Here is a 26,926-nt window from a genome sequence, read left to right as displayed (position 1 = left end):
ATGAGAAAAACAGCATAAAATATTTTGTGTTGAAGTTCATGTGTGGTTTGTTTGTGGTTTACACCCACGAAATATGACCTATTAAGTTATTTAGAAACTAATTTAAATAGTCCACGTAATTTGCTTAAAGTGAGAAGACTTTTCGAGACAGTTACACCACATGATGCTCTAGTAATGGTGGATTTGCAAATTGTGGAGATGGCTATGGTCTCACACACGCGCACACGCACACACACACACGCACACACACACGCAATCCCCCATCGCCGTGGACTTCCGGTCTCTGCAGCCAATCAGCTGTTTCCACATGCGGACACTGAACACCGCATTCGACGTACGCGAGATCTGCAGCGGACAAACGCGATTGGTGCCGACGAGGACGCTGGTGATTCCGCAATACACGAGCAGAGCGGGTGAAGGGAGCCGAGCTGCGACTTAGCCACATGTTTAAATCACCTATTCGGGCAGATTTCAGGTGGAATTCGCTCTTCTGAAAGCGGAGGACGTCGCTATTACATCCACCCGAGGCCGCGATGTTGATTTAAGTGACTATTTCAACATCTCACGACAACGCGAGCGGAGCACAGCCGGCGAATTCGAGCAAAGCCTGAGGAGCCCAACAGTTAGCTAGCTTTAGCCTGATAGCTAACCGTTAGCCCAGCTGCCGCTAATTCGTCCAGTCTCTCACACCTGCACTCCGCTGTGCGGTGCTACAGCTGATTAACTGGTAACAGTCAACAGCGTGGACTCCCATTCTTTACATATTTGTAGGTATATTTTTGTTTTAAACCACGCGGTGACACCAACGGAGCAGAGACCCGTGACAGTTTGAGGTTGGGACCAACAGGGCGAAACAAGCGGTGTCCTCAAGTGGCTGTTCACCATGGACAACGCACACACAAAGACGGTGGAAGAAGTTTACAGCTTTTTTAACGTCAATGAAAGCACGGGTCTCAGTTTAGAGCAAGTGAAAAAACAACGGGAACGTTATGGACCAAACGGTAAGGAGCCGGTCATTTTGGTCTGAAACCAGGAGCTCACTAACGTTAAACGGTGTCCTGTGTTGTAACCCGTTGCTCCCGGTTTGTTAACGGACGATACAACGATCAGTAAGGAAGGTTGTTGACGTCACCATCTGTATGTTGAAATGCTGGGGAACATATCTTAAGTAGTAATGAACACATCATCCGCATTTTACTGTATATTTGCGTCACTACTGCTACAACAAAATGACTTGTACATTAGTACTAAAAATGCATAGTACTGACATTTAACTGATTGTCCCTCTTTTGTCTTTTTTCTACCGTCTCTATGGGATGATCCACAGAACTGCCAGCTGAAGAGGGTGAGTGGACAATTATATGTAAATGTTATGAGTGCCCTAGTTATGTTGGGAATCCCACTGGCATTCCTTTTTAAATGAAACTCTGTTTTTCAGGTAAATCTCTTTGGGAGCTAGTGATTGAACAGTTTGAAGATTTGCTTGTGAGGATCCTCCTACTTGCCGCCGTCATATCATTTGTAAGTATTATAAATTACATGTGCCGTTAGCAATACAAGTGGCTTGTTCAGTGTACCTTCCATTATATGAGTTAGAAACGGACCTGTTCTAGTAAAACAAATTCAGCATCTTGTATTTAACTTATTGTATTGCACCTATCCTTTATTATGTTATTAGGGTCAGTAGTGGTAAATGTGACTCATAAAGTTGCACATTAAACACTCAGGTTAAGATAGAGCTGGGCATTGAGGCAGAGAGGGACAGATTAAATCATATGTCACATCCTGTAGTACAAGACTTACTTCTTAATTTCCTTCAAAACAGAATATTCACTGTCCCCAAAGTCGTCTTCATTTTCACCTTTACTATGATGTGTTAAGTTTTTCTCGGTACAGCGATGTCAGCCTGCAAAATTAATATAGACATTTTCTGATTGATTCGGTGCACATCACAGCTTAGCAAGGATGCTGTTCAAAGTGAAGAAAAAAGACTCCCAGAATCTGTCAGATTACACAACCCAGATGAACTTTTTCATGATGCTATCTTAAGACATGTCTATGCTTTTGCTCTTGAATCACAAAGTCATTGCAGCCTGTAGAGATAATGTTAAAAGATTAACAATCCACAGTTAAAAAGAAGTGCAAATACACTGTTACTCTGGGAGCAGATATTTATGTCACTTTAACATATTTGATCATTATGTGAGTCACTTTGGAAACAAAGTTTCTGGCAAATAATTAGATGTAAAATGTAAATTTGGTGCATTGTTGGAATAATCAGTATGGTTCGTGTTCTTTCAAGTGTGAATGTGACAGACACACGAAAAGTCCACAAGTTTCTTTGATGTTGAATTTTGTGGTGTTAACCTGCCAGTACACTTCAGTAGTGATGAAAACCTTTACGAGTATCAACATTACAACATTGATGCTGACATTATGAAGAGTTTAGTTAATCAACAGACATAATTTGTGAAGCCTGTGTTCTTGTCACCATCGAGTGGCAATCTCAAGTGTAGTTTATGTGTGTTAGGCTCACTACACTGTGGTCCTGTTTTTACTCAAGGATTGGCTGTTGAGAATATCATCAGTCACCAAGGCATGGTGATGACAGCCAGCTATGGTTACAAAGCTTATAAATGACTGGCTGTAGTACGCAGTGTGTTTGTGAACCCAATAGCACATGCAGACACATTTGTGTGTATTTCACCTGAAAACATTTGACTACAAAGCTATAAACAAACAGACTTATATTCAGTTGTATAAATACAGTTGGATAGGCACAGACATTTGTTTAAAGAGGGTAGAAAAGAAGATGGGTCACTGTTGGCACATGATTTGACATAGTTCACTTGTAACACATATTCTAAAAGAGGAGAAAGTGGTTACTACACTTTCTGACATGGTGCCTTTTATACCCTTGTCCCAGTTCCTGCAATACTGGCAGAAAATGGCTAGATATTTATCAAAAGTAGTAAATTATTGTGGGATACATAAAATCACTATGCCACATATAAAATTTTCTAGCAAGCAAAGGGTAAGATCTAAGAGCAAAATAGTATCTTTGTGGTTCAATCAGAGCAGCCTGAAGCTTGTGTTGTTGAGCAGGACTGTTCTAGCTTCTTTGCAAAAGTGTCAGTTCTGTTTACTGCATTCTCAGTTGGAAAGGTAATCTGAAACATCCCCCTAATTCCTAGCCACATGTCCCTGGAGTGTCAGTGTCCATGGAAAAGATACTGAACCCCGAACCCATGACCCCTTCCTACTTATCATCATCATTATTAATATTACATTACTATATTGTATTTCCATTGTGTTGTGTGTTGTATGGTAAGGGTAAAACATAGCGAAACATAATCAAATTGCCTTTTTGAGAATTATTTCCCTTGTAAAAACTACAATCACTGCATATTCTATCAAACTTCACTATTCCAGTTAGGAATTCTATACTACTTCTTCTGTATCTTCACAAATGTCCTAAACCTGGTTCTTTAATGGATAGTGCTTATGATTATTACTGAATCCTGCAAAACTGGATTTCTTACTGAATTTATATTTAGCTGTTAATATGGATCCCAAATCTTGTGTGATATGTCTGTCCAGAAAAGTTGTGGGTCATGAGGTGAGACAAGGCTGGAAAACTTGTTGTCCTGGGACACTAAATACACAATTAGTTGAAAATAGCTCTGACCTTTCTACCTCTTGTTTGTTCCATTCAGCTGGATGACGTATGTACCACGTTGGACTGATATTAACTATTTCATATTGTGGTGATTTTGTAAATCCTGTGTATTATCATTCAGTCAAAAGAATCTCAAGTTCCATAGATTTGGGCGACACAATTTCAAGCTCTGTAGGCTTGTGCATTACTTAAGGAAACAGTGTTTTATCATGCTGCCTGTCAAAATAACTTTAAAACATAGACTTATCCAACCAGTAGGAATATTCATATCTGGTTGGTATTTAGTGTTTTGTTAATTTCAAAGAGTATGAGATCAATCTTCACACTATCTCACATTTCATTGTAGTTGTAGTCTATTAAATTGTTAATTTCTTGTTCTCCGTTTATGTATAGGTGCTGGCCTGGTTTGAAGAAGGAGAAGAAACCATTACGGCCTTTGTGGAGCCTTTTGTTATCCTACTTATTCTCATAGCAAATGCTATTGTTGGAGTCTGGCAGGTAAGGACGTTACACTGATGTTTAAAAGGTTGTCTTTTCGCCTAAATGTTTGTGGATAATCCTAACTGGAGAAAACTGTTTCTTTTTCCTATCACCACAAACTTAATAGGAGTCCAACTAAAGGAGGGCAGTAATCGTATGGAGATAAACATCGACTGCAAAAGCTTATAATTACATTTTTAGAATAAAAAATTTTGATATACCATGCCCTCCTGTAGTAAAAACAGATTCTCATAGACTTCCAATCACAATCACACTGGAAACCTGGCCAGCTCCACTTTGTTCTCACATGATTTTTTCAAATTGTCCTGCATTAGCCTAGCTTTGATAGCACCTATCATTGACGTTCACCCTTTGCCTGAGCTGGACAACATTTGCCCTTAAAGAGTGAAATGAAAAAAGACATGTAACTGTTTTAAATGTCACATGCGAGAATGTATTTATTGCCTCTATGTATATATATGTCTGCGGAGTCATGGCTTTGCCCCAGGATTTAGAGAGCCAGTTTCTTTGAGAAGCAGTATTGATCAACAAGAAACCTTGTTTATAGGCAGGAAGTAAATGCAGCTAGTCATGGATGCAGGCACTCATCTAGACATATGTCAATTAGCTGATACCTTATTTTAGCTTATGTTTTAATTTATTTATTTTTAAAGTATCCCTGTATTTGTTTTTGATTTATAGTTTATGTAAAATCTAAACAGATCATTGATGTAATATACTTTCTCAGGCATTCCCGTTTTTTGCAATATAAATATCCAATACAGGTTGCAGATTGTGGTTTGTCTCTAAGTATACATAGTTTACATTTTAAAATCAGAATAATCAAAAAAATTTGAATTAAAAACTATAGTTATGTAAGCATTTTAGCTTAATTTAGCTCTGTGTATTTTGTAGCTATTAACAATTTCGCAGCTTTAGATCTGTGTTCTTTCTTACAGTGTCTAGTTGAGTGCTGTCTGTCTTCCTGCCTGGTTGGGAGCTGCTGCTAAAACTGTCCAGTCTTAGAGCAGTCAATCAGACTGGGAAAAGTCAGCACTAACAGAAAAATGTGAATGAAGAATGATTAGGAAGGACCTGAGCTGGCAAGAAGGGAAGGGGGAGGGGGGTTCAGACTGGCTGTGTAGCTTATCTCATGTCATTTTTTCTTTACAATAGTACTTGTTGGAATAAATACAATATACACAATTATTTCCACATCTCAAAGAAATCAAAGAGAAGCTACATTTCTTGTCTCTGGTGTTAGAGTTGTGTAACATGTCCCAGTGTTTACGTGATTCTCCTCCATTCTTTTATTGTTAACAATGTTATGATGTGCACCGCTTTGGAGGATTGTGCTGTATCTGCAAAGGCATATCTAGAAAGAAAAAACTTTTTATACTGTTATACTGTTTTTATACTTAAATTCTATTTCTACTTTTTAGGAGCGAAATGCAGAAAATGCTATTGAAGCGCTAAAGGAGTATGAGCCGGAGATGGGAAAGGTGTACCGCCAGGATAGGAAGAGTGTCCAGAGAATCAAGGCCAGGGACATTGTGCCTGGGGATATCGTAGAGGTGGCAGGTAAGGTGAAAACTGCACTTATGCATTTTAACTCTCTGAATGTTCCCACTTGCTTCTGATTATGAAAAAGGTTAAGTTGTCAACAGCGGTCAGTTAGAAGAGTGATATAAAAAACATGCTCTAATATATAGGAAACTGAGATTGATTTTAAATCACCTATTAACTATTGAATTGATGTAATACATTTGTAATGGAATTACAGATTAACATTAGACATCACCAGTAGTGTTATGACATACTCTTTATACAGCTTTAAAAGCACACAGCTGATTCCTCATCCTGTTCTTCCCCCTTGACAATTTCTGAATAATGTTAGCGCCCAGTAATGAAAAGAGTTATGCAACACAAGAGGAGAGGTCCAATCTGTTCTGAACATTTCTTGGCTAACCTCAACTATTACAGGGCCACATACACTCACTGGCCACTTTCTCAGTAGGCCTCTTTCTGTTATTTTTGTTCTTAAGTTTTTGTACATAATTTTTTAACACATTTACCTCTTCTGGGCATAGTCACACAGTTCAAAATTAAAATCAGTACAATAGACAATTTCACCATAGCCACTTTGAAAATCAAATAAAAAATATGATTCAGTCAGAGTTAACAGAAAACGGTTTCATTAGATTAACAATAATAATAATAATAATAATATAATTTTGTTGCTAAGCTTTTTTTATTTTTGCTTGTAAATTTAGAGGCTATGACAACTTAAAGGATCTTTATCTATGTCCTGTCTCTCTTGCTCACATTTTATGTTCCTCCTCTTCCTCTGAAGTGGTGCAGCTATTTTTTTGTCGCAGATGCATTGCTGCGCATCTGTCCAGAAGTCTCCTGTGTATTTCTAACATTTAAGTTACAGCGAGTCTTGCAGTGTCAGACATGGCCCTGCTCAAGTTTCAGGGTTGTGGAGGGGATCTTCAGGTGTTGGTGTTACAGTACTGACAATAATCATGTAAACATAAACTCATGCAACTGATGGAAACCTGCCTAATATGACAAAGCATTTACTTGGTCATGGTAAAATGTTGCAGCAGCAATTACGACTCTTACCAAAAGAATAACAATGTACACTGTCATATAAAGCAGATTCTTGAAAGTCACCAGACACCATATTTTACTTACCATAGAACAATACTCTGATCCAGGCTTAGTCAAGAATTAGAATTAGGAAGAAGCATTTAGGAGACCAGTGCTAGTGTTTAGTAGAGTGGAGTCTATGCTGTGGTGTAAAACAGAAAAATATTAAATCCCAAAGTCCGGTACACACATTTTTCCCTAACCTTTTTAAGATGAGATGCAACTTGGAGATAGAGGGTGGGCTGCAGCCCACAACTACACAACAGCAGGTTGTTAAAAGAAATTTCAATGAGATCTCGCATGCTTAGAGACATCATCTGTACGCTGTAGTAGCAAGCTATTTGCATAATTGTGGTCTAAAACCTGATGGATGGACATGCAAGTAATGAGAATGAACTTTATTGATAGATTTAAGTTGCATAGTATAGATCTGTCACAGAGTTAAATGTGCAGTATTTTCCATGACATGTCATAGTTATGTGTTCATGTGTTAGTGTTAGCTATGGCAGTGAATGGTTTATATCTTTCAAGTACTTTTAGATTTAGAGCTCTGATAATTTTGCCATCAGAACAATTGTTTTTAAGTGGTTAGTGGAATTCTGTGCGCTGAGTGTGTCAGTTATTCTGTGTTAATGCCTTTTACAGTCCAGACTCTGGAGTGAGTCAGGTCTTAAAAACTGCTGTCTCACTTATCCCAAACACATTCTGCATGTCATACAGGCTAATGGATAATTTCTTCTGCAGTTTCTTTGTTCTACAATGTTTGCTTGCTTGTCAAAGTTTTTTAAACGGTTGAGGATGGACATTCAGCAGAAGGGTAGAATACTCATCATTGCAGTGTAGTAGCCTGTGTATTTATAGACAGGAATAATATTTCTTCAAGCCATGGCTAACTATCATGATACAAATTGTTTTTTTATTATTGATATAATATTTGCATGTATGAAAATCTTGCTAATTCCTCAAAGACAGTGGATATATGCCAAATGTGTTATGCTATTCAAAAAACATTCCACATATGCAAAGCTTCATTCATATTTAATTCAAATGAATTGATAATTGAATGAAAAGCAACAGTCATGACGAGGGTAACTAATTGTTCACTTCAAGCTAACCGTGATATTGAACATTATTCCCCCTTTAGTATATGTGTGTGTATTAGAGAAAAATTGTGAAATTGCCCGCACACTGAACTGAAAAGATTTAATGCAGTGTTTTGACTTGCAAGGTCTTCATTAAACCAGATATCTCTGCTGCGACACAATATCAATGTCTTCTCATAAGCACGTTTGGTTTGTTTTTTGTCTCCCCATTTGCTTTCTTGACTGAAATACTATTAGTCAAAATCTCACTGCCTCATTTTACAGGGAAGTAGAAAGTTCTCAGCTTTTCTGCTTATGTTCAATTATGTATGCAGTTTCTAGCTTCTGTCAGCCACATCATAATCAATCACTGTCACCCCAGTTGAGCTATTAAAACCCTGTTTGGTCTGTTGCTTATTGTAGAGTAAGATTAAAACCTCTGAATCTACTGATTTGATTTACCGTCTATGGCTTACTGAAGCTTCTTGTTCATTTGCTTTTTTGACTTGCTGTTGTTTCACCTTGTAGTTCCTCACTGGATAGGGTTCTGATTTGGGGATTTCTGGTCTGTTGCCAAAGAACATGACCTGTAATGTAACAACATCCTGTGCATAGGGAATAAGAGCATATCCTTTCTTTCCTATTATCTTTCTCCTCTGATTCACTCTTGCTGACTGTACAGCATGTACTTAGATGTGCAATATATGTGAGAGCGATCACCTTTGATCTCCCTGGCATGTGGTTTTATCTAACTGCAGTCTAGTTCATAGTTCACCATTAATGTTGTCCCACCCTCAGGGAAGAGACAGTAAGACAGACTGATATGTTTACAATGGCTATATATTCAATTTGATAAATAATTTGTTTCCAGATGCCAACAGGCCAAGTTCTCTCTTGTGTTTAAGAGTGCAGAATAGTCTGTCCATTGTCGTCACCAAAACTGTTTGTCTCTGCTGATCGTCTCTTCCAACTCCTTGCTTTTTTTCCACTCTGCCCTTCACCTGGTCAGTGTATTGTCCTGTTATTGGACCACACTAAATGCATATATGAAATGGACACTGTTTTGTGTATGTCGAGGTTAGCTGTAAGCTGGTACGTTAAGGAGACTCAGTAACTCGGGGAAAGAAAGTATAGAACCCCTTTTTAAAGGATTAAGGCATCTAAAACTTTACTACCTCCTCCACATAAATAATGGTCATGATGATGGTCAAAAGTTGGGTGTGTGGTTTTAAGACTTTTGTCGGTGACATGGGGTAGGGGTTTGGACCATGGTTAGAACAAAGGAGGAAAAGTTGGGATGCAGCCCTTGGATAGTATATAAAATTACTTGCGTCTTTACAAGCTGATGAGGTGCTATCACTTGTGTGCATGGGCATTTGTCCCTCATTCAAAGGATACAATCCTTTGTTCACATGAGAGAAGGAAAGGTCCCTATCCCTGAGGCTATCCAATCTTTCCCAGAAAATGAGAGCTGAAAAGAGCATGTTCTTTAAAATAAAGGGAAAGATAATGTCACAATGAGTTGACAGAGCTGCAAATGTCCGGCCACTTCAGCAAGCCTGTCTAGTTAATTGCAAAGTGTGCGCATGGGTGTGCGTGTGCATGTGTGCGGACGCAAAGATATTTTTCACACCATATACAGTTTTGGTGGAAATTAGAATACATAAACATACATATGTTAAGAGTTTAATTTTAAAGACTTTAATACTGAATGTCTTCTTGCTTCTGACTCTTTTCATTGGTTGTGTAAGTGGGCTATTCTACTTGCAGTGACCCTGTTCCCAGTATGGGTGGTAAAGACCGAGACATTTCACTATATTACTTCAAAGTAGGAAGTTTTCTAAAAGGTGATGATTTGGATGAACCTTCCCCCAGGGCATTGAGTCTTCAATATTTCTAGTTAGTGCAGTTCCTCATCTTTGTGTCTTCCCTAATGCTATACTTCATTTCCTTCACTATCTCCTGTCTGTTAAAGTGGGATCTATTTTGAAGGCAGGCAGGTGATGTTGAAGTGGTTTTGACAGCCAACGGTGAACTGGAGGACCAAATTTGGTAGTGTAGCTGGTACAGATACGTTTTCACTCACAACAAACTCAGCAGTACCACACGTTAAAGTAATAAGATTAAAACAGTAATACTAATACGTTTGTTTTGTTTATATATTTCTTACATACAAATTCCGCACACAGCTCTAATAGCGAAAATCTGTCAAACTTGTGAAAATGTTGGAAATGAATGAACAGTGTGTACACAAGAACACTGTCAATCATGCTGTTTCTATTTTAATTCATATTACGTGGAGCGGGTTCTCCTTGCTAAAAACAGAAGTTTTTTTATCATTCCCCTCACCCAAATCCAGCAGCACATGTTTGCAACTGATCAAAATAGTTTACCCATTTTTGGATGTGTGTTTTTCAGGACACATCTAATACTTCTCCTCATTCTCTCCTCTCTTCCTTCCCTCCCTCTCATCCTGTACTCAGAAGGGCACTGTAGAGGCCCAAGGGTTAGTTTACAAGTCTGTCACGACGCTTCACTACCCACAGAAGGACCTTTTGGGAGAGCCTCTGGGTCATTGTTTTTTTTATCCCTTTTACCTTTAACTATTCTTGCTGTGAGATGTCTTGCTGGAAACTAAAAGTAATATTTCACTTTACTGTAAAAGTGGCATTTTTCATTGTGTTATACTGTCCTTGAAACATTATCGTGTTTTGCTTCTTGTTCCACAGACTGAAACAGTTCAATATTTAAATAGGCAATAAGTAGACAATATTGTTTGTCTTTGTGTGTAAAGGTTTTGTATTTTACTAGCTCACTCTTGTAATAGGCTATTAACAACATACTTTTTTAAAACTGAAGTAAAAAGGCAGTTGGTTACAGTGTTGTGAGACTGCCAGTGTCTATTTTGTCTCATTGTGATGTTTGTTCATGCATTTGTTCAATTAAGATACTGAATTTTGCAGATGAGTATATCACACTTTTCCTGTCACTAAAGTTTTTATCTGTCCACATCAGACCCAAACTGCATCATCAAGTCCAGACAAAGGATCCAAACAGTGTGATACCCATTTAAATAAAGCTAATAAATGTCAGAGGCCTAAGGATGATAATCAGTTTTCTGCACAGGGAACACTTGTTTGGATTTATGCACGTATTTACACAGTGCTGTTTTACTGGGGATTGCTGAACTCTGTTAGTGGAAAGAATGAGCAGTGATCTGTTTGTGACCTGTGTATGGATGACATGAGTGAAACATTAATAATATTTGATTGCATGGCTCTCTAAGCCTCTTTCCTACAAATAACATGAGTTTGATTATTTTATTACTCCCATGTGGTATGAGTTGGGATTACACAGCAGTTGATTTTATTTCCCAGACTTTTTATCTTCGTTTTCTTCTCTTTAAGACACAGTTCTCTAATTTAAGAGTTGTCTTTATATTTGTGGTACTCTCACATGACAACACTGTGCTTTGTCTATTTCATCTGAATTTTAAAGAAAACATGACCATGACCCTGTTACACAACGCATCCATCCACCTGTAGCCACTGTTATTTACAGATGCATTTAAGTTGTTAAGAGGTACTTCAGTGTCTCCTGTGCTTTGTTGTTTCTGTCCATAGTTGGTGATAAAGTGCCTGCAGACATCAGGCTGACTTCCATCAAGTCAACCACACTGAGGGTAGACCAATCAATTCTAACAGGTAAAAAATATTTCTAAGTTGTTTGCATCCTATACCATCTCCCATTATACATAAACAAACTAAATATTTTGTATGTTTCCATAATACCTTCCTAAATCTCTTTTTAGCTGAAAGATGTAGTATACACTACATATGACATGCACATTATTACTCAGCCTCTCTTCAACAACTCACCTTTTCTGCTCAATCCAGATGGTGCAGAACATAAATTTGGCACACATGCCCTCATTACATCCTGTAGTCATGACTGCTAGGTCGATACCTAAACAAAAAGAAGAGCATGTGGTGTGGATAAAGAGAGTAAATGGATGAATCTGTACACTGATAATTGGACAGTGAGATAAATGGAAAAGATTAAAAGATGAGAATATTGAAGGGTGGATAATGCTCAAGAGACAAGGTTTATGTGAATCAAGCCTGTAAATCTCTTGACTAGCTCTACTGCCTTAATTGGTAGCAAATTCCATGGGATATTTTAGTGTTTCGGCTATTTTTCTTCTCTTTCCTTCCTTCCCCATTCATGGCCATGCTGCCTGTCAAATGATACTTGCCTTACTTTATCAAAACAGTGAAGGCCTTGCACAGTTGATTACACACACAAACAACACACTAGTGGAAGCATGCTGTCAAATACAGGCTTTGAAAGGCAATGGCAGTGCAGCATTTGATAATTGCCAAGTCTGCTTAGTCAGCTGCAAAGCCTTTTCCACACATATCAGCCCAAGCATCATAACTACAGTGCAATCATGACAGTATAACAACACTTTGTTCTCCCACTGCTACCTCTCTAATGTCTTTTGTTTTTACTTCCTTCAGGAGAATCTGTGTCTGTGATCAAACACACTGACCCAGTGCCTGACCCACGTGCTGTCAACCAGGACAAGAAGAACATGCTCTTTTCTGTAAGAGACTCATGAGACCATTTTTGGATGTTCAGTTTTATTTTACACTTTTTTTATAAATCCATGCCCCCTTTTCATCTTCTCTGGGTCTGATAACACCTATAAAGGCAAAAATGTTCTGCCGTTGTCTCACACCATTCTTTTATTTTGGAATGACAGGACTTTTACAGAATATTGACTTACCACTTTGCATCCTAAGCACTTTAATTTGGAAAAATGGTTTATATAGTCTCTGTTAAATACTTTTATCCAGTCAAGAGTACACTACATAGCAATGGCAGCTTTAAGCTGTTTCTAAATTTTGTAGAAGAGTTATACCGACTCATTGAACATGTTTCACGTCGGTAACAGAAAAGTTGTTAAACTCTTACTAACCATATAATATGTTTCCTTTTCCACTTTCTTTTTTATCTGCTTTGCCAAAGGGCACCAACATTGCAGCTGGTAAGGCTGTTGGTGTGGTGGTGGCCACAGGTGGCAACACAGAGATTGGTAAAATCCGAGATGAGATGGCATCAACAGAACAGGAGCGCACACCGCTGCAGCAGAAGCTAGATGAGTTTGGACAACAACTGTCCAAGGTTATTTCAAAGTTAGACTACCTACATTAGAAAACCTACATTTACTTTTTGCATTGTTTTTACTGTTTATACTTACTTTTACAAAAAATATTTCTAAACACAACTTTAGCTATTTTTATTAATGCAAAATATATTTATTTCAGTTGTTATCAATTATTATCGGTGTGATCGTTAAATTAAAACTAGTGTTGTGTAATTAAAGGTCATTACACTGATATGCATTGCTGTGTGGATCATCAATATTGGACATTTCAATGATCCTGTCCATGGAGGCTCGTGGATCAGAGGTGCCGTCTACTACTTTAAGATTGCTGTAGCTCTTGCAGTTGCTGCTATTCCTGAGGGTAAGTAGAAAACACACTCCAGTATTGTGGTATTTTTCACATGGCAGGAGGATTTTATTGGACAATCCTACATATAGCTTTTTTTTTTCCAGTATTTCATGATATGTGGCCAAAGCATGATATTTTCATCACTCAGTGGCTGTCTTCATGTTTAGCTATAACTGTTCATCACCTGAACTCCTCTTTTCCTCTGTGTCTATTGCTGTTTTTCTCCAGGTCTACCTGCTGTCATCACTACTTGCCTAGCTTTGGGAACACGCCGCATGGCCAAAAAGAATGCCATTGTTCGCAGTTTGCCTTCAGTGGAGACACTTGGCTGCACGTCGGTCATCTGCTCTGACAAGACTGGCACGCTGACCACCAATCAGATGTCTGTGTGTAGGGTAAGAGAACAGCATCACAGATGGGACAGGGGGACCATTTATTTATTTTTTCAACTAAGTGTTGGATATCAGTAATAGATACATTTGAAACATTTTGAAATGGTAAGAATTTTCAGCAGGTGCCTTACATCCCTCTTAGTCACTGTAGTGAATAATTCTCTTCAAGTTCACTGTGGTAATGTGTGTCTGTGGACTAAAATGTAAAAACTATTCTGACAGTGACAGTCTGAAGAAAGTGGAGTTCACCCATCTTGTTCACGACGGTCACAAACTATTGACATCATGCTTCACAGAACTGTCATGATGTCAGACAGTTAATATAGCAAGCCATCACTTATGTTATTTTTAAACCTAAAATAACGTCTAGGTGATTGGTTAATAACTTGTTTTTATTGTGAACATTTTACAGTTTAATAACCTGCTTTTTATGCCTCAAAATACAGTATACAGTTGAGTCAAACAAACTGGTATTTATATTATGTGAATCTGAGTCCATCATACACATGGTATACATAACAGCATATGTTCCAAAAGAAGTGTATGGTTGTAAGATTCCTCCCCATTGCAGCACTAGCTCGTGTTCACAGGTTAGAAGTGCTCAGGGAATTAAGTAATTTCAAAAGTAAAAGAAACCTGGAAAAAAAATAAATAGAATTTTAAAACAGCTGTCATGAAGAGAAAGGGTAAAGGCTGGCTCCCTTCCTAACAAGTGTAAACTTTTCAATGAACAATAAAGCAACCCTTAAAATCTTTTGCTGACACTAGTTGTTTACTGAACACATAGCAGTGCTGAAGTTAAATGGCTGATGGATTATGAAGGATTTGGTTGTCTACAAGCACAGATGAAATACTGTAGAACTGAAAAGTACAATCACATTAATATAAGTGTTCTTATGCTATTAAATATTCACTGACTATTATAGTCTTAGAACATGTTTGGTGTACAACGTCTTTCATTCCCCCTCATTCCACTCTTCTCCGTTCTTGTTCAGGCAGCATGCTGATCAGTATGCAGTAGTTAGTCACTTGCAGCAAAACCAGCAGAGGGGTTGCATAACTGACCTTGTCTAGAAAGATGCTTTCTCTCTCCCTGTCTCTCTATATTGTTTCCTTGCTCATCCTGCTCAATTTCCTTCAAGTCAAAATGATGTTTTGCAATTTTTGAACGGCTTCATTTTAGGAGCCACAGTATGCTATTCCTGGCTAATTGATAGCCTTGCATTTCACTCATCTGCATTATCTAAGCTACCCCTGTCCAAATAGGGCAACACTAAAATTAGCTCTCTTCAGCAACTGAATGTTTCTGTTCAGTTTTTGACTTCCTCTTGGCATTTGTGTAGAACCCCCACTGACATTGACTTTTGTAATATTGCTAATGCTCAATAGGTGGGAAGACATATTCTCATTTTTATTCAGCTGTTTATTTTTTCATATTGTGTGTCTTGCAAATGTGATGCTTTTTTTTTTTTTAAATTGAAAGTCTCCACATTACTTACTACTTATTTTGGATACGCACAGGCAAACCATTTCCACTTTATTGATCCACTTTTATGCACATTAACACGTGTGGAATGGGGAATCCCATCTGCATTGCTGTAAGATGACAATTATGGATCCTTCCACCAGAGTGGTCAGCATCTACTCCAGTTCAGCATTACATTAATATTTTCTCTTATCTTGTCAAATAAACTCCTGATATTATGGGATATTTTCTGTAGACAAGAGTCTGCTGCCACCTGCTGGATGTAGTGTCTCGTAGCCTCTTAGCTTGTCCTGTCTGAACATGAGGCATTTAACCACAGTCATTAGGTGTGTAGTGAGAGCAATAAATTCTAATAGTTTGTCTCTACAATTCTTGTTTTTTGTAGATGTTCATCATTGACAAAGCAGCAGGTGACCACTGCTCCTTAAAGGAATTTACTGTTACTGGCTCCACATATTCCCCAGATGGAGAAGTGTAAGCATTTGATGTTTCAGCCTGTGTGCTCTAACATTCATTTAATTTATCTGTAATATAAATCAGTCATTCAATATCTAGAAGGGAGTCTTTTATGCCAATGTTTTTGACGTATTCTACTTGGTGTTTTGTTTAGGTTCCATGAGGGCAAACCAGTCAAATGTTCCCAGTATGATGCTTTGGTGGAGCTGGCCTCTATCTGTGCTCTTTGTAATGACTCCTCATTGGACTATAATGAGGTTGGTAAAGAATAATTTTTGCATTTTACAACTGTCACACGTTGTCACACATTTTTACTCTGTTGTCTTTATTTCCAGACCAAAGGTGTGTATGAGAAAGTGGGTGAAGCTACAGAAACGGCTCTCACATGCCTGGTGGAGAAGATGAATGTGTTTGACACAGATGTTAAAGGCCTGTCCAAGATTGAACGTGCCAACAGCTGTAATTCTGTATGTGATCCTCAGTTCCTTAAAATAGTATACAAACTGATTTAAATAGATATAGAAGATTGGATAAAGAAAACTAAATGCAAAATCACAAAAAAACACTGTTAAGTTGCAAATGGTGATCATGATTTATTACGTCTTTAGGTGATTAAGCAACTGATGAAAAAAGAGTTCACCTTGGAATTTTCCAGAGACAGGAAGTCCATGTCTGTGTACTGTAGTCCTAACAAAGCCCGCTCCTCTGTTGGCAAAATGTTTGTAAAGGTAAGAAATGAACCCATTTGAAATTGTTTTAGAATAACATGAAAAACATGAAATTACTGATGTCACTAAACATTATTTAGCACAGAAAATGTGATATTTGACTGTAAAAATCAGATTAATGATAGATGTTAGACTAGCCTTTATCATTAAAGAAAATGGTAATTTCAAATATTCATTGTGATTTCTTGTTCCAAGTGTTATTTTGTACATTTATTTGGGTGGAAGCATATGCTGCTAAAAAAACATGGATATATGTTTTTGTATTAATGGTGCCTTTTCAAATGTGCAAGCTGTCCATTCCATAGGCACAACTACGCCCCCATACCGTCAGAGATGCAAGCTTTTGAACTTGCACTAGTAGCAAACTGGAAAATCCCCCTCCTCTGCAGTATGGAGGACGCAGCTCCAATGGTTTCCAAAAATGTCAATTTTGATTAATCTCACAACAGAACAGATTTAGATTTCACCACAGACAATTTTCAGTTAGCTTTGGCCATGAGAAGGTGGTGGTGTTTTTGGAATTTTGAATTGTAGATATAGCTTTTCACGAAAAGGTGAACCTCTGCCCATCTTCACTTCTGAGAAACTCTGACTCTTGATATGTACTATTGTGGATAAAATATGGGTTTATGAGCAAATCATGGCATTCTGTTTTAATGTAGATTTCCCAAACTTTTTGTAACTGGTGGTGTTATAAAATGTGTTGTATGATGAAAATCTTACTTTTACAAACTGTTTTGTTCTTTCCTTCTCATTGTCGTCTTTTTTCCTGTACCTACAGGGTGCGCCTGAGGGAGTGATTGATAGGTGCACACATATCCGTGTCGGTAGTAACAAGGTGCCAATGACCCCTGGCATCAAGGAAAAACTAATGTCTGTGATCAGGGAGTATGGAACTGGCAGGGACACGCTGCGCTGTCTGGCTCTGGCCACACGGGACAACCCCATGAGCAAAGATGAACTAGTGTTGGAGGACTCCAGTCGCTTTATTGAGTATGAGGTGAGAGATGGGTCTGTTGCCACTGTTTTTATTTCCACTTATGTGAAGATGGTGTAACTTTATAAATTTGCATTTACTTCTTGTTACCCAGACTGATCTGACATTTGTTGGCTGTGTGGGCATGCTGGATCCTCCCAGAGCAGAGGTGGCAGCCTCTATTAGACTGTGCCGGCTTGCAGGCATCCGAGTAATTATGATCACTGGAGACAACAAGGGTACGTAGAGAATAATTTACTTTCTCAATTCATAACTTGATCTAATGTCCAGCGTGCAAGACATGATTCTACTTCTACACACAATAGGAAAATAGTCAAAGAACGTTCAGCATCAAGAAACACTAAGAAGTATAGAACATTCTTTTGGTTATATTATAGGCACCGCAGTGGCTATCTGCAGACGTATTGGTATTTTTGGAGAGGAGGATGATGTCTCCAGCATGGCTTTCACTGGCAGAGAGTTTGATGATCTCTCACCTGCTGCACAAAGAGAAGCTGTGGTCAAGGCCCGCTGCTTTGCCCGTGTGGAGCCTTCACATAAATCCAAGATTGTCGAGTATCTGCAGTCCTATGATGAGATTACAGCTATGGTAACCATAACTAAATGTGCTTTAGTAAACTACAAACATTTTTTGATTGTACAGATGATTTAATTCAGTGTAAATCATTGAACACATGTATCATTTTCTCTACTCTTAGACTGGTGATGGAGTAAATGATGCTCCTGCTCTAAAGAAGGCTGAGATTGGCATTGCTATGGGCTCGGGCACAGCTGTGGCCAAGACTGCCTCTGAGATGGTGTTGGCTGATGATAACTTTTCCACTATTGTAGCTGCGGTCGAGGAAGGAAGAGCCATTTATAACAACATGAAACAGTTCATCAGATACCTCATCTCTTCAAATGTGGGCGAAGTTGTCTGGTAAGGATGGCTGGTTTCTTCAAACACACTCTGATCCCTGTCCTAGTAAATCCAGAGAAATTAACAATGTGCTGCTTTTGTGTGTAGCATCTTCTTGACTGCAGCTCTGGGGTTCCCTGAAGCTCTCATCCCCGTTCAGCTGCTTTGGGTCAACTTGGTAACTGACGGTTTGCCTGCCACCGCCTTGGGATTCAACCCACCAGACCTGGACATCATGAACAAACCTCCACGCAACGCCCGCGAGCCCCTCATTTCTGGATGGCTCTTCTTCAGATACCTAGCCATCGGATGTAAGTGGGAAGATTAGAACCATTATTCTAAAAGTTTGTGTGTCTGCGTCTAAAATAATTAGTTTTTCTTAGCTCCTTCAAACCTGCCACAAACACAATGTGACAGTCACTAGTAAACACTTCTAATTACAGTTCTAATTTCTAGTTTGCCACCTTTTTGGAATGAAGTAACCAGGCATCAGTGTCAAGTATGTACATGTATGAACATGTCTTTTTTTGTTTGTTTCACCAGGTTATGTGGGTGCTGCCACCGTTGGTGCCGCTGCCTGGTGGTTTGTTGCTGCTGAAGATGGCCCAAAGATCAACTTTCACCAGCTGGTATGAACTAGAATCCAGCAAATATTGATTCAACATTAAAGTCCACATGCTGTTATTTAAAGTCATTTTTCATATATTTATTTGTATGGTTAAATATTGTTATTAGTTCATGTTAAATATTGCATTGTGTTTTTTGTGTTCTGTTTTCTGTGTTAGAGCCACTTTCTGCAGTGTGGTCCAGAGAATCCAGACTTTGAAAATCTGGACTGTAAGGTGTTTGAGTCCCCTTACCCTATGACCATGGCCTTGTCAGTGCTGGTCACCATTGAGATGTGCAATGCCCTGAACAGGTTAGTTTAAATAAGACATCTTCCCTGCTGTTGTTAATGATAAATTAGCAGATCAAGATCGGTGATGGCTTTTCATCCCGTGATTCTTTGTCAAACAAATGTAATTTTGTCCTTGTTTCTCAGTGTGTCAGAGAACCAGTCCCTGCTTCGTATGCCTCCCTGGGAGAATGTGTGGCTGCTGGGAGCCATCTGTCTCTCCATGTCCCTTCACTTCCTCATCCTCTATGTGGAGCCTCTTCCAGTGAGAAATATTTCCATTAGTTTAACACAGAAAGTAGCGTCATGATAGATGTTATCCTGCTGTCAAATATGAACCTATAGAGATGATTGAGACTTGAAGAATTGGTAACAGTGAGGACTGATCGGCAGTGTGACTTTCGTGTGCTTTTCAGATCATCTTCCAGATCACCCCTCTCAATCTGACACAATGGCTCATGGTGCTCAAGATATCGCTGCCTGTAATTCTACTGGACGAGCTGCTCAAGTTTGCTGCCAGGAACTACCTGGAGCCCGGTAAAGACCTGGAGAAGCCTGCCAGCTCCAGAGGCTGCCCGCTGTCTGCATGTATAGAGGGAATCTCCTGGCCCTTCGTGGCTATTTCCTTCCCGTTGGTCCTCTGGATCTACAGCACCGACACTAACATGGCCGACATGTTCTGGTCCTGACTGACTTGAGCACAACCTCAACTTTTCAACCTACCCCCCCACACCCCATCCACCATCACCTCCCTCCCCTCCTCTCCCCTCCCTCCTTCCTCTCTGCCTTCCTACATGTGCATAGATAGCGTGTGTGCGCGCGTTTGTAGAGTTAGCGTGTGTGCTTGTGGGTGCCTACCACGTATGTACGAGAAGGACCAACTTTAACACATGAAACGTAACAAATAATATAAAATGTTAACATTGAGAAGTCACCTGTTTGACTTGGGATAGGATTTGTGAATGTCTGAGGCTTTAAATGTGAGTGTTAGAAGATCAACACTCCCCTGGCTGTGGACTTTGTTGCTGGTTTAAAAGAAAAGATACTGTTCCCTTTTTTTCTTTTTTTTTTTTTTTTTGGTTAATGTCAATATTGCCTTTAAGATTTATATTTTTAATGGTTTTGGGAATATCATTTGTCTTATGTCACTACAGTAACAACAGTAGATTTAGTTTGGCGTTTCTCTTCGTGGAAGAAACATTTAAGACATCAGAGTTCCATTGATCTGTACAGAGAATGAACACTATTTTATGCAACTTTTTTTTACGGCTGTTTAAATTGTTTGACCAGCGTGGCTTAGACATACCGCCTTGATTTATTTTCAAATGTTTACCATTGTGTCTTCAGTATAAACTCAGAACTCTTTCAGAGAGGACAGCCTTGGTGTGACAGAAAAGGACGGGGAAAGGTTTGGGAGTGAATGTTTGAATGCTCTACCTAAACAAAAGGAAAAAAAAAAATCCTGACAAACAAAAGCCGCATGTCCTGTGACCAAGCATGAACTGTATGTGGATTCTCATTTCTAATTTAATTGTGTATGCCCCACTCCCATGTTAGAGTATAAATTAACTTCATAGTTTTTTTTTTTTTTTTTTACTATACTGAATTGAAAACAAGCCAGTTTTTCTGCACTGAGCAGAGCACAGCTACCTCAATATAAGTTTCTTTTCGCTCATCTCTAGATGCTTTTCCTCAAAGGTCTTGCTAAAGCGTAACATCTGAGGTGTGCCCCTACTTGCTTGTGCAGAAAACAAAGAACAAACTCTTCCTTCCCTGTAACATTTTAAGGATATATTTTGTTTGTATTGAATTTTTCATGCTTATTAACTTTATTTGATGTTTTGCTGTGGAGACAGAACTGGTTGGGGATGCTGTATGTGAATTACCATCTCTATGGCATTTGATTCAAAGGACAGTAATATAAAAAAAAGAAAAATACTAATACAACAAGTGCTCCAAATCAACTTGGGATTGCAAATAATTACCCAAAATGTTGTTTTTTTTACTTCAAGGAAAATACATTCTTGAACCCTTTGAATCAAAGTGTTTTCTGTCTTTATTTAATACTATTGAGGTCAATAGTTATCAGCACTATCCATTCCATTCATTTCATATCCAGTGTTGTTTGTAAGTGCATATGATACTTGAATACAACTCATTTCAGACATATGAATGCTTCAGTTTCTTTGGCACAGCATAGTTGACATTAACAGGCTTTAATATTTAGAGGTCTTGGTTTGTGCTGGGCGTACAGTACTTTGTAGTGTACACATGTTTGGATCCGAGCCCATACAGTCAACTGCACTAATGGCATCCGTTTGTGTGGAAATGTCCACATGTGAGAACCCCCTGTTTAAAGCATGTTTTCTGGGGGAGAGTAGAATCCTGGGTTTGTTCACACTGTGTGTTTGTGTTCACTTAACAACTGTGTGCTTTCTTCCTCATTGCCTTCCATTGGCTCCCCTGTCACTAAAGTGAGTATCCATTTGTCTTTTTATACTCTACTAAATACCAGAAATGACTACAGCAGAATCTGATAAAACGAGTACAGAGCAAAGCAAAGCTTTTTATTTTTGCCCTGATGTGATTGACATTTTGAGAGTATATTCTCCAGGTGATTTGTAGGCATCAGAGTCACTGAAAGCAATTTGAAATAGTCTCATCAGACGTGCACAAAGGAATGATTATGGTTGGTCATAAACATTCAGGCGACCAGAGAAACTTGGCCTTGATGATGCCCACATGCCACATATTGTGAATGTCACTGTGTGCTGCTCTTTTCACCCCTCTGACACTCACTTATATTCACAAAACTGATATTGTGTTGGAAGATGTACACTTTCAAAATGTTGTTTTTTTTTTATATTCTTCCTCAGTTTGTACATATCTCATACTAATGTTTTCCCCTCTCCCTTTTCAGGTTGGCTCTCATAAAACCTTAATATAATTTGGGAGTGAGCTCAGAGGCTGGAGTTGATCCTACCATCCAGAATAATGGCTCGGCTTAACTTCTCTCTCTCTCACACACACACACACACACACACACACACACACCTCAGACACCACGATGACCAGCAGTGTGTGCACCCTCGCACAGACAAAAAAAAGAACGGACATTTTCACAGTAATAAGACCAAATACATAAGGGGATACTTTACAAGTGGTTGGGCTGAAAACACTTCTCTTTGCCCTCTGCGCCACAACACGCAAACATACTTAACACTTATACCTCTGTGTGCAGATGCTTATATCAATGACACTATTCCAGTTTTGTGTGCAGGGAAGTTCTCGGACACCCTCAGCGTTCCCTCTTGCATGAAAAACGTGTCTCCACCTTTCATGGTAGTTTAGACGATCTTTAAAACACTCGGTTGGATGGTCTTAGCTGTACATCGGTGTATAGAAACCATGCATGAATTTCAGCTGTATGTAGGCTTTGCAGTTTGTATTTATAGATTCTAATGTATAATACTCAGATGACATATTAAGATGGATATAGATATTGGGAAGTCACTGTTTTTATCAACTGTTTGGGTAATTTGCACAATATTAGACAATGGAAATGACTCATGCTGAACTTGACTGTGCTTTACTTGATTTTTTTATTTTTGTTTTTTATTTTTCTCCACCCCCACCCGCCCCTTTGATTCTCTTGGTCGATCCCTGATCCATTAAATTTTATGATGAATTCGTTCTTTGCAATGAGGACAACAGACTGACACTTTGATTCATTGGTAATCCTGCAATACAACAGTGCTCTCCTGTTTTCTGATTGCCTCTGCGTTATTCTTATCATTACGTATCTTTATCAACTGCTGTAAAACTGTGATCTAATGTGAGGGGGCCCGTGCAGTCCTCTCAGTGACACCTGGTCAATGAACAATATTAACCATATGTTTAAACAAAAGAAAAAGAAAAAGACTATCATTATTTAAGACTAATAATGATTGTACATGCATTACTGAGGTTGTGGTTTCAGGTAAATAAAATAATCTAGTATTTGAATTGTCTGTTTTGTTTTTATTCTTGTTATATAATATAGTCCACATTTTTATACGATAGGTCATTTATAACAAATCCATCACAAAGGGTTTACGAAGTTCTAGTGAGGTTTAAAACATAGATATTTAAATGTTTTCATTATCACATCATTTCTCCACTGGGAGGCAGCGCTGGGTTAGAGATGAGCAACATGCTTCAAGGAGGTCCAATAAGGGACATTGGACTGAAATTACCTTTTTCAGTAGTTGTTAATAAAATATATATATTTGAAATCTGGGGAGTAGTTGTAGCTTTCTGAGACATTAGGACGAATATGTTCTAATTTTAAGATTTACCTAGAACATTTGACTTTCTTGACAAGAAGTGGATGAGACGCACTTGGAATCGTGCGGGTACAAATGCGCCAATTTCTACAGAGCAATAAAAAAAAAAACAATATTGATTTAATAAATGCAGACTCATGCAAAACGCTCCATTTTTAAATGTGAAAACAAGTTGGAGCATCAAGATGTCATCACCACAGAGCAGAGAGGAGCAGAGCCCGGACTCCCACTCCAGCCTCCTCTGAGTCTCTGTCTCTTTAAGCAGCAGCCTCTCCTCCTCTCCTCCTCTCCTCCTCTCCTCTCCTCTCCTCTCCTCTCTCTGGCCCCGCCCACTCTCGCAGCCTTCCTCCTCCTCCTCCTCCTCCTCCTCCTCCGCTGCTCTGATGGGAGCGCACGCAGCGGCACCATCACGGCCGGAGACGCTGGAGAAATCGGGGAAAGAACATGAGAAAATATAACCACACCGCAAACGTGCCGCGGGGGAAATGGGATAAGGGTTCACTCACACCGGATCCCACGGTTTGATCGCCTCCTCTGAGCTGCTCCGACCTGGTCGTCGCTTGTGTTTTTGCGCTTCTTTTCCGTCTCCTTGAGCGCTGCTGGTACAAAGGCGCTCGGGTCCTGGAGCAGCGGTACCCGGGATCACTGCCACATGAATGATCGGGGTACATTTGACGGTCAAAGCTGGCAGACAGTGAGTAAACCCAGCAGGATTCAAACACTGGTCTCCCTCGTTTTATTCTTATTCTTATTTTTGCTTCCTGGGAGTCAGCAGTGTCACCTCGTGAAGACAGATGCTGTCATTGTGTCGAGGCTGAGATTTGGAAGAAGGAAAAAAGAAAGAAATCTTCAGTAAGTGGCCTTTTGTGGAATAATGCGTGAGAATAACGACCTGTGTCCCAGCGCTTTCTTCCTTTTCATGTCTCCTTCGTTGCCAGCGTCTCCTCTCTCTGGACAGCCGTGTACTGTCGTGCAGAATGGGATGTATTGTTGCGACTGTGCAACCCACGACAAGTGTCAGCAATTAGACTGTGTTTTTGTGAACGGGTTACCTACAGGCCTGTTTTAAACCCTGTCCGTGCCCGTGGAGTGAAGGGGGCCATTGTTGTCGGGAAGTAGACTAAAGGGGACTTCATCTCGACTGTGCGCTCTCAACGACGGACACTGAAATCAATTTGGCACAACATGGTGGAGCCGGTGGGATTCATCGAGGCGTGGAAGGCGCAGTTCCCAGAGTCGGAGCCCCCCAAGATGGAGCTGCGGTCTGTAGGGGGCATCGAGCAGGAGCTGGAAAAGTGCAAGGCGTCAATTAGGCGCCTGGAGCAGGAGGTGAACAAGGAGCGCTTCCGCATGATTTACCTGCAGACCCTCCTGGCCAAGGAGAGGAAGAGCTATGACAAGCAGCGGTGGGGTTTCAGGAAGACACCGCTCAACGAGGGCATGGACCCTGCAGCCACACAGGGAGCAGAGTCCCAGTCCCAGCAGCCACACATGCAGGAGACTGGTGGAGTCGGGGTAGTAGTGGGGTATGGGGGTGTTGCGGACAGGAGCCGTTTTCAGCCTCACTCAGATGGAGCTGGGAGGTCCAAACCTAGGCCTCCGCCAGCCCGGAAGTCAGCCTCCCATGGAGACGGCCTGGAGGCAGCTTTCGAGGTACCCCAGCAAGCCGAGTCCACGTCCTGTGATAACCTGGACGGCCTCTCGCCTTCCAAGCAGAGAGGTGGCATCACTGTCTCTCCCCGCAGGCCCACGCTTCCGCCTCCAGACAAGGAACTGCCCTCTGACCCCAAAGACAAAGTGGCAATGGGACTTGGTGTGGCAGCTCTCAGATCCAACTTTGAGAGGATCAAACGGGCCAACTCTCACTCTGCGGGCGATGTAGCTAAGGGCCAAGAGAAGCAGCCGCCTCTGCCACCACCACCCTTTTACACCAACATGGAATTCCACCATGAGAGGGGTTTGGTCAGGGTCAACGACCGTGACGTCTCTGACAAGATCAGCTCTCTGGGCAGCCAGGCGATGCTGATGGAGCGAAAGAGATCCCTTCACTCCCTCCCAGGTAACCTGGCAACAGTGGCAGGGGAGCTCCGTGCCAGGCCGGTGTACAGGGGGCGGTCCACCGAGAGCACCTGTGGCTATGACGCAGAATACGAAGACGGGGAACCCAACCAGCGGCATTCAGGAAGGACCAATGGAGGCAAACCTCCACCCCCACCTTGGCAGCCCTCTGAGTTCCAAGCCTATTCCAGTGTCTATGTTGGTGGGGTGATGATGGGCGAAGGCGGTGGTGGAGATGGAAGAGGTGGGGGTGGAGGTGGTGGAGGGGTTACAATGAGGGACCACGGGAGCGACGACCATCTCCTCACCTGGCCACGACGCTCCTACTCCCCAGGTAGTTTTGAGGATGTCGGGGGAGGTGGCGGCTACACGCCCGACTGCAGCTCCAATGAGAACCTGACGTCCAGTGAGGAGGACTTCTCCTCGGGGCAGTCCAGCCACGTGTCACCCAGCCCCACCGCAGCCTTCCGCAGGCCTTTCAGAGAAAAGAGCCGCTCGCCATCGCAAAACTCTCAGAACTCCCAGCACTCCTTCGACAGCAGCAGCCCCCCAACGCCGCAGTCCCAGAAGCGTCATCATCGGCAGCAGGGGGGCCATGTGGTCATGTCTGAGGCCACTATTGTGAGTGTTCGCAAGACGGGTCAAATCTGGCCACCTGCTGCCCATCATGACCTGCTGCCCCACGGCAGGGCATCCCATGACAACAGTTTCCATGGAGACCACCTAGGTGAGTGGTGGTTGCTGTCTCTAGTCTTTGTTGTGGAGGAAAGCAGGTGGGCTACTGTGCGATTTACATTTCAGGGGCCTGCACAGAAAACAAGTCTGCCTGGTCGTGTGTGGAGGGAGAAAAAATGAATTAAAGCCTGTGTGAATGAGTGTATTTTTAGTCAAGCTGAAATTATCTTGGCATCTTTTATTACATTTTTAGCCTCTTCATCACTTTTTAAGTCATCTTAAAACCACAAGTGATTGATACTGTGAGTGTGTGAGTGTGTGTGTGTGCGCGTGCACGCAGACATACTGGGCTGTATGTCCTTCGGAAGGCCTTGCGTGGGAGATGGATGAAAGATCCACCTCTGCTTATTCCTGGAATTTCAGCTGGGTGGGTGAACAATAAATGTGGCCAGTCTGAGTTAAAACTGCAGGTCTAACCTTTGTCATACAGTGTGACTCTTGCAGCTCTGAGTATGGTATCTGTAGACATGTCTGTCTGAAACCTGACTAAGTAAAAGTCCAGTCCAACAAACATCAAGCTGAAACTTTACCTGTGGCGCAG

The 26,926-nt window shown here is 40.6% G+C and overlaps 2 protein-coding genes across 6 annotated transcripts in view; both read left to right on the top strand.

Annotated features, from left to right (window-relative positions):
* The first annotated feature begins 351 nt into the window (after positions 1-351).
* On the top strand, positions 352-21,436 carry atp2a2b (ATPase sarcoplasmic/endoplasmic reticulum Ca2+ transporting 2b). Its single transcript, XM_026339587.1, has 23 exons — positions 352-1,001; positions 1,328-1,345; positions 1,439-1,521; positions 4,073-4,177; positions 5,602-5,740; positions 11,520-11,600; positions 12,417-12,502; positions 12,928-13,083; positions 13,286-13,427; positions 13,644-13,810; positions 15,679-15,767; positions 15,904-16,006; positions 16,085-16,216; positions 16,358-16,477; positions 17,259-17,477; positions 17,569-17,692; positions 17,852-18,063; positions 18,173-18,393; positions 18,481-18,683; positions 18,916-19,001; positions 19,158-19,291; positions 19,415-19,532; positions 19,684-21,436. The coding sequence occupies exons 1-23, from the start codon at positions 884-886 to the stop codon at positions 19,954-19,956; spliced, it is 3,129 nt and encodes a 1,042-aa protein (XP_026195372.1). The 5' UTR covers positions 352-883; the 3' UTR covers positions 19,957-21,436.
* A 2,551-nt stretch (positions 21,437-23,987) lies between these two features.
* The window catches only part of bcr (BCR activator of RhoGEF and GTPase), a 58,377-nt gene continuing 55,438 nt past the window's right edge, over positions 23,988-26,926 (top strand). For all 5 annotated transcript variants that reach the window (XR_003297437.1, XR_003297436.1, XR_003297438.1 and 2 more), the window contains exon 1: positions 23,988-26,377. Coding sequence is in view for 2 of the 5 variants with exons in the window: in XM_026340134.1 (XP_026195919.1) it covers positions 24,778-26,377 (1,600 nt within the window). In the remaining 3 variants the exon portion in view is untranslated. The remainder of the gene's footprint in view (positions 26,378-26,926) is intronic.

Source organism: Anabas testudineus, chromosome 22, assembly GCF_900324465.2.
Source record: "Anabas testudineus chromosome 22, fAnaTes1.2, whole genome shotgun sequence".
Classification (NCBI taxonomy): Eukaryota; Metazoa; Chordata; class Actinopteri; order Anabantiformes; family Anabantidae; genus Anabas; species Anabas testudineus.
Note: the sequence above shows the minus strand (reverse complement) of the source record. Positions and strands in the feature narration are given on the sequence as shown.

Coding starts and splice junctions, on each gene's coding strand:
- atp2a2b (XM_026339587.1), top strand. CDS start 884: ATGGACAACGCACACACAAAGACGGTGGAAGAAGTTTACAGCTTTTTT. Junction 4,178..5,601: donor CTATTGTTGGAGTCTGGCAG/GTAAGGACGTTA, acceptor TCTACTTTTTAG/GAGCGAAATGCAGAAAATGC. Junction 18,064..18,172: donor ATGATGAGATTACAGCTATG/GTAACCATAACT, acceptor CTCTACTCTTAG/ACTGGTGATGGAGTAAATGA.